At 47.1% G+C, this 15850-nt stretch overlaps 1 protein-coding gene across 10 annotated transcripts in view; it reads left to right on the top strand.

Annotated features, from left to right (window-relative positions):
- ADGRB1 (adhesion G protein-coupled receptor B1) overlaps window positions 1-15850 on the top strand; it is a 370873-nt gene that overhangs the window by 165936 nt on the left and 189087 nt on the right. For all 10 annotated transcript variants that reach the window (XM_074943756.1, XM_074943760.1, XM_074943759.1 and 7 more), the window contains exon 4: window positions 13411-13518. In XM_074943756.1, the coding sequence (XP_074799857.1) occupies window positions 13411-13518 (108 nt within the window). The remainder of the gene's footprint in view (window positions 1-13410; window positions 13519-15850) is intronic.

Raw genomic sequence — 15850 nt, 5'->3', positions numbered from 1 at the left:
TTGCCTTTCTGTGACTCAGTTTCCCCATCTGTAAAAGTTCCTCCTCCTTTGTAAAGCACTTTGAGAATTTACAGATAAGAAATGCCCAGCAATACTGATAAACAGAGCAAAACCTGGTTTCTAGACTAGTGGATAGACAGGGCAGGAATTTCAGAAAGGCAGATCTCTGTAGGGACTAGAATCCTCTCTGTACACACTGTCCCTTAGGGTCTGTCTACATGAACACAAAGCCCGGGCTTTGACTCAAGTTGGAGCTGAAGCCCCCTTTCCGTCCACATACAAATCAGTCTGACTCAAGTCAGTAAGCATGCAGGACCGGGGTCCTAGGATCCTGCTAGGGGGGCAGGTCAGAGCCCGAGTTCTGCTGTGACTGAGGTCTAAACCCTGTCATTTTGCAATGTGGACACAGCCAAGCTGCAGACCTGAGTTAGAAGGTCTGCATTGTGCAGGATGGACATGTCAGCATGGCTATGAGACCTGGGTTCAGCAATTGTAAGCCCTGGTTTGCAATGCAATGTGGATGCTCAAGCATGGAGCCCAGGACCCACAGACCCATATTTACAGTGCAGTGTAGACATATTAGTGTTGCCACTTTCTCTAGAGCAGGGGTGGGCAAACTATGGCCCGAGGGCCGCATCCGGCCCTCCAGATGTTTTAATCCTGCCCTCGAGCTCCTGCCAGGAAGCAGGGTCAGGGGCTTGCCCTGCTCCAGCCGGGGAGCGGGGTCAGGGGCTTGCTCCGCTCCATGCGGCTCCCAGAAGCAGTGGCATGTCCCCCCTCTGGCTCCTACACGTAGGGGCAGCCAGGGGGCTCCGCATGCTGCCCCCTGCCCCAAGAACGGCCCCCACAGCTCCTATTGTCCGGGAACCACAGCCAATGGGAGTTGCATGGGTGGCGCCTATGGACAGGGCACCGCGCAGACCCACCTGGCTGTACCTCCGCGTAGGAGTCGGAGAGGGGACATGCCGCTGCTTCTGGGGGGACATGCCGCTGCTTCTGGGAGCTGCTTGAGGTAAACACCTCCCAGAGCCTTCACCCCTGACCCCCTTCCATGCCCCAACCCCATTCCCCATCCTTGATCCCCCTCCCACCCTCCAAACACCTTGGTCCTAGCCTGGAGCTCCCTCCTGCACCCTCAACCTCTCATCCCCAGCCCCACCCCAGAGCCCGCACCCCCAGCCTGTGCCCTTACCCCCCTGCACCCCAACCCCCTGCCCCAGCCTGGAGCCCCCTCCCACACCCTGAACTCCTCATTTTCGCCCCCCCCTCCAGAGCCCACACCCTCACCCGGAACCCTGACCCCCTCCCGCACCCAAACCCCCAATTTTGTGAGCATTCATGGCCTACCATACAATTTCCATACCCAGGTGTGGCTCTTGGGCCAAAAAGTTTGCCCACCCCTGCTCTAGATTATTTAGGACAATCTGCCAGTGCCAGTCAGCAGAGGGGTGTTAATGATTCAAGCCTGTGTCTTCAGGCACCTTCATTTCAAATGCTTCTTTTGCATTAGCCAAGTAGGAAAAAAAAAAAGAAATCCGAGTCTGGCTAATGTGAGCGGGTTCTGATTATAATTATTCCCTTCTTTTTTGTTTCAAATTTGGAAAGAAGTATGTTTGATTAGGTCCTCTGATGAGGCAGATAACCAGGGAAAGTTCAACTGTTTTCAAAGGCAGGGAAGTGGACTAGCTGACACAGGCGAAGTTAAAATAGAGGGATGTGAATGGATTTTTCTAATAAGGGCTAAAATGATTTCATGCATTTTTTACCACTTCCATAAAGTTAAATCATGTTGCAATTAGGCTTTTTTTTTTTTAAAGAAACTTTTTCAGTATATTAAACTTCATCTTCTCCGGTTCCTTCAGCGGATTTGTCATTGAGGCTCTGTCTAAACTCGAGAAGTTTGGTTCATGTTTCCCACGATTGCTAGTAACTTTGGAAGCACTAGTGTGCATGGGTGGCTGGCATTTACAGCTTAATATTGTCCCTTTGGTTGCGTTCTCTGAAGGAATTGAACCTGGGACCTCGGGATCTAAAAGTACAAGGCTGCTTGAGCTAAAGGACTATTTTAGCTCAAGGCCAGTAGCAGACTCTCTTGAACATCCAAAGGTATGTCTATTCTGCAGTCAGAGGTTGGACTGCAACAAGTACAGACATATCTGAGCGAGCTTTGATCTAGATAACTCGAACAGCAATCGTCGAGCCGCATGGGCTCTCTGTTCAGGTACAGACCTAGGACTGCTGTCCACGTTACCATGGTTTCATTGCTACCTAGATCAAAGCTAGTTCAGGTATGTCTACACGTGTGGCACTCACACCTCTGACTGCAGTGTAGACATGTGCTGTATGTAATCTAGCCTGGGTGGATTTGATTTAAATCAAATCGATTTAAATCACTAGTCAGGAAGTCTCAATTTAATCATGGATTTCTACATAAAAGTGCACTCTGGAATATGCTGCTCAAACAATTTCACTTGTGTTTCTACTGCCTGTTCCTCCCTTCTCACATTTATCTCCAGACTTCTTCCCCTTGTCCAGATCTATTCCGCCCCCAACAATCTTCTGTTCGTTGAACTTTTTTAAACTTTTCACTTTTAGAGAGAGGTAAGGGATTGACTCTGTGTACCCAAATTTGCAGAGGGACAATAGAGTTGATGTCTGTTATTTCTCACCTCTATATATTATTTATTTATTTAAAAACATTTTTGCTGTTAACAAGCATGTTATCTCTGGAGACACAAATCCACAGTCTGAGAACTGCAAAATTAAGCACCTCTGATGGTATCTTCTAGACTGAGCACTGAGTCCCATTGGGTAGATAGACAGATTAACCTAAATAACCTATACAGAAGCCCCTGGAACCCCATAAGATTGGGTCCCTAATCCATGAACTATTGGAACTCATTTACAAATTTTTTCTTAAACATTACATGAATATATTGTCTCATCCTATAGAATTAGAATTTATAATCCCTATTCCACGATGAGATATTTTTGAGCTATAATGTATCTTAATTAAAACTATCTTTAGATAGGTTTTTTCCTCAAAAAGCATTTTATAAAAAAAAAATCCGATTTAAATAAAAAAAATCTGATTTTTTTGATTAAAAAAAAATCATTGATTTTTAATCCACCCTGAATCTAGCCCCTAGAGCAGGGTTTTTCAACGTTTTTCTTTCCGAGGCCCCCTCAACATGCTATAAAGACTCCACGGCCCACTTGTGCCACAATAACTGGTTTTCTACATATAAAAACCAGGGACGGCATTAGGGGTAGCAAGCAGGGCAATTGCCTGGGGCCCCAAACCATAGGGGCTCCCATGAAGCTACATTGCTCAGGCTTCGGCTTCAGCCCCTGGTGGCAGGGCTCAGGGCCCCGGGCTTCAGCCCCATGCGCTGGGGTTCAGCTTTCTACCTGGCTGGCCCTGCTTGGTGGCCCCCCTGAAACCTGCTCACAGCCCCCTAGGGGACCCCAAACCCTGGTTGAGAACCACTGCCCTAGAGGGCAGGCAAAAATCCACACTGGGTAGGTCTGCGCTACAATAAAAGCGTGTTGTGACTGGCCTAGATAAGCTGACTGGGGCTTGTGGGGCTAGGCCTTCAGGGCTATCAAGTTGCAGTGTTGATATTTGAGCTGGGGCTGGAGCCCTGTCTCTGGGACCCTCTGATCTCAGAGCCCTGGGCTTCAGCCTGCACCAGAACATCTGTACACGGCAGTTTTATAACCCCCCAGCCCAAGCCCGGGGAGCCTAAGTCAGCTGATCCCGGCCAGCTGAGGGTCTTTTATTTCATAAGAACATAAGAACGGCCATTCTGGGTCAGACCAAACATCCACCAAGCCCAGTATCCTGTCTTCTGACATTGGCCAATGGCAGGTGCCCCAAAGGCAATGAACAGACAAGTTATCATCAAGTGATCCATGCCGTGTCACCCAATCCCAGCTTCTGGCAAACAGAGGCAAGGGACACCTTTCCTGCCCATCCTGGCTAATAGCCACTGATGGACCTATCTTCCATGAATCTATCTAGCTCCCTTTTGAATCCCTTTATAGTACTGGCCTTCACAACACCCTCTGGCAAGGAGTTCCAGAGATTGACAGTGCATTGTGTGAAAAAATACTTTCTTGTGTTTGTTTTAAACCGGCTACCTATTAATTTCATTTGGTGGCCCCTTGTTCTTGTATTATGAGAAGGAGTAAATAACACTTCCTTATTTACTTTCTCTATACCACTCATGATTTTATAGACCTCTATCATATCCCCCCTTACTCACCTCTTTTCCAAGCTGAAAAGTCCCAGTCTTATTAATCTCTCCTCATAGGGAAGGTGTTCTATACCCTAATAATTTTTGTTGCCCTTTTCTGAACCTTTTCCAGTTCCAATATGTCTTTTTTGAGATGGGGCAACCACATCTGCATGCAGTATTCAAAGTGTGGGCGTACCATGGGTTTATATAGAGGCAATATGATATTTTCTGTCTTTATTATCTATCCCTTTTTTGATGATTTCCAACATTCTGTTTGCTTTTTTGACTGCCGCTGCACATTGAGTGGATGATTTCAGAGAACTATCCACAATGACTCCAAGATCTTTTTCTTGAGTGGTAACAGCTAATTTAGACCCCATCATTGTATATGTATAGTTAGGATTATGTTTTCCAATCTGTATTACTTTGCATTTATCAACATTAAATTTCATCTGCCATTTTGTTGCCAAATCACCCAGTTTTGTGAGATCCTTTTGTAGCACTTCGCAGTCTGCCTGGGACTTAACTATCTTGAGTAATTTTGTATCATCTGAAAATTTTGTCACCTCACTGTTTACCCCTTTTTCCAGATCATTTATGAATATGTTAAATGGGACTGGGCCCAGTACAGATCCCTGGGGAACACCACTATTTACCTCTTTCCATTCTGAAAGCTGACCATTTATTCCTACCCTTTGTTTTCTATCTTTTAACCAGTTACCAATCCATGAGAGAACCTTCCCTCTTATCCCATGACAGCTTATTTTGCTTAAGAGCCTTTGGTGAAGGACCTTGTCAAAGGCTTTCTGAAAATCTAAATACACTATATCCACTGGATCTCCTTTGTCTGCATGCTTGTTGACCCCCTCAGAGAATTCTAGTAGATTGGTGAGGCATGATTTCCCTTTACAAAAACCATGTTGACTATTTCTCAACAAATTATGTTCATCTATGTGTCTGACAATTTTGTTCTTTAGGATAGTTTCAACCAATTTGCCCAGTACTGAAGTGAGGCTTACTGGCTTGTAGTTGCCAGGGTCACCTCTGGAGCCCTCTTTAAAAATTGGCATCACATTAGCTATCCTCCAGTCATTTGGTACAGAAGCTGATTTAAATGATAGGTTTAAATGATGACAGTTAGTAGTCCTGCAATTTCACATTTGAGTTCCTTTGGAACTCTTGGGTGAATCCCATCAGGTCCTGGAGACTTATTACTGTTCAGTTTATCAATTTGTTCCAAAACCTCCTCTAATGACACCTCAGTCTGGGACAGTTCCTCAGATCTGTCACCCAAAAAGAATGGCTCAGGTTTGGGAATCTCCCTCACATCCTCAACAGTGAAGACCGATGCAAAGAATTAATTTAGTTTCTCCGTGCTGGTCTTATCGTTAGATTGCCCGCTGTGGGTACATCTACACAGCAGGTGGAAGGTGTGAGTCCCAGCTTGGGCAGATGTACAGATGCTCGAGCCACGGGCACCTAAAAACAGCAGAGTGGCCACGGCAGCTCAGGCTAGCTATGCCTGACCCCTGGGCACATACTCGTGCGGCTAGCCCATGCTGCTCTTGCCACCACACTGCTATTTATAGGCACTAGCCTGAGCAGAGTTATCCGCATGTACATCTACCCAAGCTGCAAATGATGCCTCCCGGTTGCCATATAGACATCTCCTGTGCCAGCTGGAGCCACGTAAGCAGCATATTGAATTAAAGTAGCTTTGAGCGTGGTTAAAGAACAAGGAGGCTAAAATGCTGGCAGCCCATTGACACCAGGGCTTGTGCCGCTGCTCATATTGGTGGAGCTTATCCTGTGTTAGCAACTGTGGTTAATGCTTCCCTAGTGAAGACAGGGCCATAGATAGGAGCACTCTGAGTAGGAGAATAAAGAGGAAGGATGATCTTTTGACCAATTTACGGGCCTAGGCATCTGGTCTATTTCTAGCTCCACCACTCACTGTCAGAAGCTAGGTCTGAGCGACAGGGAATGGATCACTTGAAGATTACCTGTTCTGTTCATTCCCTCTGGGGCACCTGGTACTGACCACTGTCGGTAGACAGGATACTGGGCTAGATGGACCTTGGTCTGACCCAGTAGGGCCATTCTTATGTTCTTACATTCTTAGTGCATGGTTGTGGGCAACTCACTTTACCCTCCCTGTGACCTATAAGATAGAAATCAGAACAAATACCTTCCCGCGCTGGCTTTTGTGAGGCTCCACTCAGGAGTTGTAAGGCATTTTGGGCTCTTTGGATATACAGTGCTACAGAGTTGTTGCAAAGTCTTGTGATTAAAAGGAAACCCCTTAGCCCCACTCCTTCAGCCCCGCATCCTGCTTCAACAGAGGACCTGCTTCCACTGCTTGCAAACTGGGCTCTAAATTCTTTTGCTGGTGAATCTGCCTTGTCTTTCCTGGCTGTCCATTTCCAGTGTATTTTAATTTATTTCTTCAGATCTGTTTCCAAAACTGAATGGTGACCTCCAAAGTGACTTTAACAAATTCTGTGTATGCCTCCCCCTTTCGTTTCCTCCTTTTTTTGTCACACAAAGAAGGCCTGAAAGGATATTTTAAATTCCGTTTGTTTTTGTTTAGGAAATACCAGGAATTGTCAAGTCTGATCTTTCTTGGTTTTGTTGGAGTCCTTCGTAGAGGTCATAAATTCATAAAAGCCAGACAGGACCACTGTAATCATCTAGTCTGGCCTCCTGTATAATAAAAGCTACAGAACTTCCCCAAAACAATTCATGTTTGAACTAGAACGTATCGTTTTTTAAAAAGTAATCCAATTATGTATGACTGTAGGATGTAGGACTGGACTGGAAGGGACCTCAATGGATCATCTAATCCAGTCCCCTGGACTGATGCAGGACTAACTATTATCTAGACCATCCCTGATAGGTGTTTGTCTAACCTGTTCCTAAAAACTTTCTATCTTATTTTAAAAATTGCCAGTGATGGAGAATCTACCCCAACCTTGGTAAATTGTTCCGATGGTTCATTACCCTCACTGTTAAAAATGTACACCATATTTGCTGGCTGAATTGGTCCAGCTTCTCTCTGGTCACAGAGACGTATATTGTAAGCTCCCAAACTTCTTGCCAGCACGACCCCATTTTAATGTTTTATTTCCTTTCCTGACCCCAGACAGCATGCTGGGTGCCATTTTATTCTTCAAAATGCCATTCTCCGCAAAGCATCACCTCGTACGTATGGTGCATAGGAGGTCACGCTGTGCAGAGGGTGCCATTTTGTAGAGCAAAATGGTGTCCTCCATGCATCGTTATCTTGCACATACTGTGCGTGTAAGGTCATGCTGTGCAGAGCAAAATGGCCTCTTCTGCCCACTACGGATTGTTGTGACCCCATCTGCTGATGGGGTGACCCCATTTGATGTTCTGACCCACACTTTGAGAACAGCTGCCTTGCCAGAAGGAACGCTGACTCCTGGGGTTCCGCAAGTTTTCATTAGGCATTGGCGTTCAATAGAAGTTAATTTAAAAAAAAGAATTTTAAAGAATATGACTGAAAATTCCTTTTCCTTTGAGTTGAAATTAATGAACAGATGCAACCACCAGCAGGTGACCCACCAGGTAACGACAGCCTGTAGACCTTATAGTATAGGTATTTCCATTGGCTTGACCCACTGTCTCTGCCCTCCCATGCATATCTCAAGCAGTAAAGTTTATCGCCTGCTGTTCCTCCCCAATTTCCTGAAGCACCCATGGCTAAGTGATGTCCTTGGATGCAAGTGCAGGTGCCCATTGGCCCTAGTGCGAGCCAAGAGCAAACCTTGGTGCCTGGAGATGTCGAGGGATGACTGGACTTGAGGCTGAGCACAGGCTGAAAACAAACCTTCATCTGCTAGCAGCAGCCCTGGTTAGCCAGGATCTTTTTAGCCATTCAGCTCAAAACAGTTAATCTGAAGGACAGTGTTCAATGTTTGTTATTGTTCTCTTTGTTCCTTGCTAGAGGCAAAGAACCCGGTGATATCCTCCCGCCTAACGCAGGCAGGGAGATTTCTGCCATCTGTTGGACTTGGCCCAGAGCTGCTATTTCATAGGGAAAGTGGAGCAAGATAGAAAAGGCTTTGGGGACCAGCAAGCTTGCCCTGCCTCCTTTGGATCGAAGGGGCAACAGCCCTTGTTCTAATGGCCCGGCCCTGCCATGCAGTGCTAAAAGCTCTGATCACTAACAAATTGGCGTGGGGAGTGGCGGTGCTCTTCACGAGAGGGAGCTGACTCCTCCTGACGGAACTACGACAGCAGAGTGGGAAAATACAGACAGGGTATCTCACATCCTGATGCTAGTGCTGTGGACCCCCAGAATGACCAAAGATGTCAGCAGCCCCCATTTAATCCTGGGGAATGAAACTAACAAGGGAGCCAGCTCAAATGAAGCCATCCAGTCTGGCAGAGGCAGTGTGAAACCATCACTGACATTTATGAATATGCCGAACAGGCACATACATCTCTGCTCCTAATCTAAAGACAACCGGGGCCAAATGCTGCCCTGGGTTACACCGGTGTAAACCCAGAGCGACTTCACTGATTTCAATGGAATTGCTCTGGATTTACATGGGGGTAACAGAGAGTGGGGTCTGGCCCTGAAGGTATAACATTTAGCTATGCATATGTTCAATCTGCCATTCGAAGGAGTGCGGCTCATACTCGATTTCTGCCGCCCCCAAATTCCATTAAAAATAGCCCATTTGCTGGAACCACAACAAGAGATTAAATGTCCTTTGTGTGTGAACGTCTCTGTTCCCTGCAGGAAAGTCTGGGACTCAGCAAGCTAGGACAGCATCTTGTCCTGTACGGAGGAGCCAGCTGCTGTTGCCAGCAATACTTTAATTGTATTTCTCCTTCAGAGAGCACTTCAGAAGTTTAGTAACTGGGACTCTCTGATCACACCGGGCAACATTTTCACTGATTTTGGGTGCCCAAATTGAGCTAACTGGGGCCAGCCCCTCAGCTGGCATAAGCAGTCAGAGCTCCATTGACTTAAAGGAATGACGCCCATGCCTGATTTGTAAGAGCTGCTGAAGGGGCCCCTTTCTTAATGGTCTCCCATTACTCCTAGCTCCGCCTCCTTGTAGATAATGCCTCTCCTTCCTTTGTGTTTACACCACTCTGGCGTTTGTAGCCTCTTGTGGTGGCATCCCTCTTTTAGTTGTTTCTTAACCAGCAGAGAGAGCTCTTCTAATCTTTCTTCATAAATCCATCACTCCAGCCCCTTGAATATTTGTGTTGCTCTTTTCTGAATCCCTCCATTTTTTTCTGGTAACGAGGTGCAGAGAAATGAATGTGGACCCCAGCTGTGGAATGCAGACCTCCAGCTGTGGAATGCAGACCTCCAGCTGTGGATGCCCTGGAACCATGTAGAGAAGGACTGTAATAACCTCCTTACTCTGTGTGGCAATGCCTCTTGCATATGCAACCTCTTTTTGCTCATCTCGCATCTTTGCAAACTTCTGTCTCATTTACTGCACACACATCCCTAGGTCTCTTTCAGCACCACTGCTGCTGCTCAGGTCTCTCCTTCCCATTGAATATCTGTGCTGGGGATTATTGCCTTCCCCAGATATCTTTTCGAATGAGAGCCTCATTTGGTTATTTTCTGCCTATGTTTAAAACTTTTCTGGATTCCCTGGTGTCATGTCTGTGTCTTCAGTGCCAGCTCCTCCACTATTATCCACTGATCCCTGTATTACCCTCCCTCCGTTCTCTACATTGCCGAAGGGGCTGCTGAGTTCCATGCACCCGGGTCGCATCTGTGCCCCGTTTCTCTTGTGTCACTCCCCTAACAAAGCTGCTGCATACCAACTTTGGGCTGGGTCCAAATCCCATTGAGAGTTTTTTCATGGACTACACTGGGAGTTGGATCAGTCCCCCTTTATGCAGGGTGAGAGAGTGTCCCCCTGAACGACTCAGCACCACAGTGGACTATTTTTGGATGACCATTCAAAGCAATTCCAAAGAAGGCCCAGTGGGAATGTTCGTGCTTCGTGTGAAAGCAGGGCTGGATTCACCCATTTTACACTGGAGTCACCCCCTTGATTTCAATGGAGTGACACTGGTGTAAAAGTGGAGTAAGCCAGTGGTGAATCAGACCCTTAGCGTGCAAAAGGGCTGACATTTTCCACCCGTGGTCCTGATCAGCTGTAATTGGGATGAGATTCGGCAGCTCAGACCTATAGTGTCAGCAGGGGAACAAAAGCAATCACATAACTTAGCTGAGACCAACATGAACCATCAGGAGACTCTAATCAGACAGAACTCAGACACTCCGTGGCAGGTCCTGTCAGGGAACTAATCCCTTAGTGACAGGCAGGGAAAGCAATGGAACAGCACGGAACGTGTCCCTAAGGAGACCCCATCGATAGATTAGTAAATAGACGGCTGTGGAGGGAACAAGCCAGAGACGCCTTTGTCACGAGTAATCATCCCACTCCTATTTCAACTTTGATTCCAGATCTAGGCCCCACTTAACGCCTGGGTCAGTCCCACGGGCCAGATTTTCAAAAGTGCTCAGCACCCAGTGGCCCCCGTTGTTCTCACTTAGGACAAAATTGGAGGTTAGCTCTTGTGAAAACTGGGTCCCAATTGGGGGTGCTGGGCCTTGTTGAAAATCTGGTTTTAAGAGATTTAATGGTTCTTAGGCCTCATTCTGTCCTACTGCCAGGAGTGAATTTCACCTGCATCTTCTGGGGGACTGGGGAAAAAAAAGGCACAGCTGAGATAAACCCCTCTTCCCCCCCATTTCTGCACATAGAAAGTCTTACTAATAGAACCTGAGATTAGTGAAATGGACTGAATTTTTAAAAGCCAATTTGCTCTATCTATTTACCGACCCACCCTTCCAAAAGCACCAGTCGCTTTTGAAAGTCATGGCCCTGGGTTTTTACACCACATCCATTGCTGAGCTCCCAACAAATCTGTTTAAAGCTCCATAGCTAAAGACAGCTGCTCATCCCTGCTTCTGCTCCCAGTTTGAATGAGTTTTGAGTATGGGGGCAGCTTATGGTGGCCAAGGGATGCTGTAGATTCTCATGGTTTTGATCCTTTCAAAACTGTGGACTTAGAGTAGATTAGACTAGACTAGACTGCAGTGGTAAACAAGGGGATGGAGGGATAGATTTGGGGGTAGGTATATAGGTAGGGGCCCAAAACCATACCCCACATTGGAACAGCCTTGAGTGTTCCAGGTATTCAAAATATGAACCTGAGGCCAGATCCAGATTTTCCAGTTGACCCTTATCTGGGTATTACCAAACCCCCAGCCCCCCACACACTTGAATACTGGGAAGTTCAAAATCCAGATATCGATGCTAAAGGCAACCTGAGCTCCTCTCGGATAACAGACAGACGCTGTCCATCCTCCTCCTCATTTATTTTGCTGGCAGTCAGTCTGCAGACTGCCCATGCTGGAAGGTTAAGAGAAGTCACAGTAAACTGGTTCCAGGGCTCCTTTGCATGGATGCTGTGGGGGAAGGAGACAAGGGGGGGGGGGATTTCAAACTGGCCTTTAATTAGGCAGCTCATATTGGCCTCCTCCGCAAACCAACCTGCTCTGCACGAAGTCTGGCTCCTGGCAGGGACGCTCTGCATCCTTCTTCCCCCTCCTCTGCTTTTCCTTTTCTGATGGTGTTACAGACTCGCAACAGCACATGCCTGGAAGCTTATTAACCTTTATTAATTTTCCCAGGGTTCCCAGGACCGGATTTGTCACCACTCTCAGCCCTTGGCAGCACGCGTGCTGTTTTGAAAGGGCAAGAGGCTGTTGTGTCTCCTCAGGCAGAACGACCCTCTGTCCGGGATATTCTGTTTGGAAACAAACCGGTTGCCCAATCTTAGATTGCAAGGGCAACTTCTGTTCTCCTTTACACCATATAACTCTGATAGAGTCAGTGGAGTTATTTCAGTTTTACCCCAAGGTAACTGAAAGCAGAATTTAGATCCTAGCAAGTCTCTCTTCCATTGTTTGTTCCTCTCTCAGGGCATTTGCATGTAGAAACCACTGTTCTGGGTGTGCCACCTGCTGGATGCCACAGAGGGTATGAATCTACTTCAGGTGACAGCCAGCGTGCTCAGGGCTTAACATGGGAAGTTAAGACGAATTAGAAATGAGTTAAGCTACAGTGAACCAAGGCCACTTTCTTCTGAATAAGAGCATCCACTCATGGGTTAAATGCGTTTTAACTAATGCACTTTAAATTAGTTAATTTGGCATAACTTTCCTGCATGTCCCCATGTAGACAAGGCCTGATCCAGAGCCCACTGAACTCAATGGGAGCATTCACTGGTTTCAGTGTGCTTTGGATCAGGATTTTTGTGCTTCGGCTGAAGCAGCAGAGACTGGGGCTCTTAGCTCTGGAGCTCCTGGGTTCGATGACCGGATGTCTGGTGGTCTCTACCCTTAGCCAGTCATGTGATGGAGGCTGACAATGTTGTGTCTTCCCCCTCTCTGATCCTGAAGAATCCCCTTCCTTTGCAAATTCCCCTCTGCCCTTCCCATCTCCACAATGCCCTGTAGATAGCTGCAGACCAAAAACAGCTCAGAACATAGCCCAGGCAAGGTGGAGTTTTAGGCTAATAATACTACTATCTAGCTCCTATATAGCACTTTCCATCGTAGAGCTCAAAGTGCCTTACCGAGCGAGGTGAGGCTCATTGTCAATGCATCTCAAAGGTCAGCAGAACCCTAATGTGTACAAGGAAAGCCACAGAAACTGGCTTGTCTTAGGAACCTAATATGAAGGTGCCTGTAGTTCGCAAACACTTTTCTAGTGTGCCTAGCATTAAACTGCCCTGTATCTGTTGGTATCTGTTGATACCTCCTGGGGGTTTCCTAGAGAAGGCCATGGGAGCCCCACCACTTCACTGACAGCTATTAAGTGAAGCTTCGGGGATGGATGAAATGGGTCCCAGTGCCTCTAAATGCTCAAGCCCCTGGTTCGACGGCAGCCCAGGCCAATGATCTGGCTCAGGAGCGAACACTGACAGGGGAGGGGTGTGATGTCTGTGAAGCAAATCAGCGGTGCTGGGACTCTGAGATCCATGCTCCCGAACTGGGCTTTGCTGTTGGTTGTTGTTATCTCAAATGTAATTTTGTAGTGAAAGATCTTACTGCGTGAACCCAGGTTTATTTACGTGACCCATTGCCTTGCCATAGCCAATGGACGCTATAATTCCAGAAGCCAGTCGCTGAGGTCCACAGATAACAGAAAGCGAGAGGATGTTGACGAACTGCAGCAGTATGGATACCCTGCACCTCAAATAGGTAAGCTCTGAACTAAGGCAAAAATCTCCTGTTCCTTTGGTGGGGCTGGGACCTGGATTTCCAGGCAGAGTTGGGGTCAGCATAACCCCATCCCACTGTTTCTAAGGGGTTTGTACTGCCACCCATCACCATAGTATCAGGGCATTTCAGTAAACATGCAATCAACCAAACTCAGTCTGTGTTGCTCACAATCCACTCTTCAGCAGGAGTGATCCCTGCTTCTGAATCACTGGCTAGAGATCTGACGCTCGGCAATGATTCTGATCAGCAGTGGGTCCATTAAGCCAAAGCTGGCCTGACGGTGACATAAAGGGGCCCAACGCGCAGCTGATGTACATGCCGGGCATTCCCATTGACCTCAGAGGACAGGCGAGGGTAGGGGTGGGGGAGAGCAGTATATCAGTGTGGGCATTGCCCTTAGGCATTCACTTCTGTGTGGGAAGGCAGGTATGAGCAGGTTAGGTGGCACTGAGATGACAGGTTTTTCCACCTGTATCTTCCAGCAATCAGGAAAGAATACTGGCAACAAGGGATCCCATGCTCTAGGAACACAGGAGTTCACTAGAGCTGACACATGCCTCTTCGCCCCGCCACCGCCTTTTGCCCATGTTGTTGTAGGATTCAGGACTTTTGTATCCCACGCACTGCAGCTCTGGGTTTGACCCAGGTAGCAGGACAGGGACGATCAACGATTCTGCATCCGATTTTGCGTTAGGGCGTGGGTGGTTCTGAGCTCCCTCCATACCTGTTGACTTCAGCCTTCAGCATTTTTCAGGTGCTCCCGGCACCACATGGTTGGACCCCACCTGCCCTGTGATTACACCAGCTGCAGGTTAGAAGCATGTCCTGAGGCCTTTACTCTCGCCTTTGCTTTCAAAAGGCTCAAAGAGACACCAAAGCTGTGACCTAGATTGCAGGGAAGGACGGGAGGTTGGAACAACAAAGAGGGGCCAAATCCTCAGCTAGCCTACATCCGCTGACGTCAGTAGAACCTGCCAGTTTACGCCGTCTGAGGATCCAGCCCCATGTCAGTAGGCAGCACCGAGCAAGACTTTCCAAGGTTCCCATGTGTTGGGGCAGGGTGTGGTCTGAATTTTCTTGAAAGTAGAAAGTGGTGGCTTTGCCTGCTCCGTTTCTCAGCAGCTCTGCACCAGCTGACAACGTGGGGGCGGTGAGTTGTGTAGCGATAGAATAAAGGAACCCGAGCTGCCTGGACAGCCTGCTGGTGAGAGTGTCTTGTGATTAAGGAGCTGGCTATGCATTAGAGAGATAATGGTGAATCTCAGGGTGGAAGCTGAGTTTCTGGACACTCATTCAAAGCGCAAGAAAGAGAATGAGAGACAAAGGGTGAGGCAGAGAGGGAGGGGAACTGTAGTCAGTTGCACCTCACTTCCCTGGCCATTTCTGCAGTCACTTGCTCTGTATGGTCTCAGGTGTTCTACTGCTGGAAAAAGCAGCTCGGTAACAACCCTTAGCTAATGCAGTGTTGTTGGAGCTGTGCTGGGCCCAGGATATTAGAGAGACAAGGTGGGTGAGAGAATATCTTTTATTGGACCAATTTCTGCTGGTGAGAGAGACGAGCTTTTGAGATACACAGAATGCTTCTCCAGGTCCAGGAAAGGTCCTGAGAGTGTCACAGCTAAATACAGGTTTCAGAGTAACAGCCGTGTTAATCTGTATTCGGAAAAAGAACAGGAGGACTTGTGGCACCTTAGAGACTAACCAATTTATTTGAGCATAAGCTTTCGTGAGCTACAGCTCACTTCATCGGATGCATGCAGTGGAAAATACAGTGGGGAGAGTTATATACATAGAGAACATGAAACAATGGGTGTTACCATATACACTGTAACGAGAGTTTCAGAGTAACAGCCGTGTTAGTCTGTATTTGCAAAAAGAAAAGGAGTACTTGTGGCACCTTAGAGACTAACCAATTTATTTGAGCATAAGCTTTTGTGAGCTACAGCTCACTTCATCCAATGCATCCGATGATGCAACAGATAGTTTAACATGAGTTAAACAGATAGTTTAACATGAGTAAAACTATCCAACAGATAGTTTAACATGAGTAGTTAGCACATATTCTAAGGGACCATTCAAGGTGAGATGGCCCATTACTATCCCTGTAGTTATAGGACAAAACAAGGAGTTAGTGGGTTACAGATTTTTGTAATAAGCCATAAATCCAGTGTCTTTATTAAGACCAGGATTTTTAGGATCTTTAGCAAAGTTCTGAATTTAAGCTCCCAAGCTCGTCTTTTGAAAGCATTGTGCAGGTTTCCTTAGAGGACCAGGCGTGATAGGTCGGCTATAGAGTGATCACTTTGTGAGA

This window comes from Natator depressus, chromosome 2, assembly GCF_965152275.1.
Source record: "Natator depressus isolate rNatDep1 chromosome 2, rNatDep2.hap1, whole genome shotgun sequence".
Lineage (NCBI taxonomy): Eukaryota > Metazoa > Chordata > Testudines > Cheloniidae > Natator > Natator depressus.
Note: the sequence above shows the minus strand (reverse complement) of the source record. Positions and strands in the feature narration are given on the sequence as shown.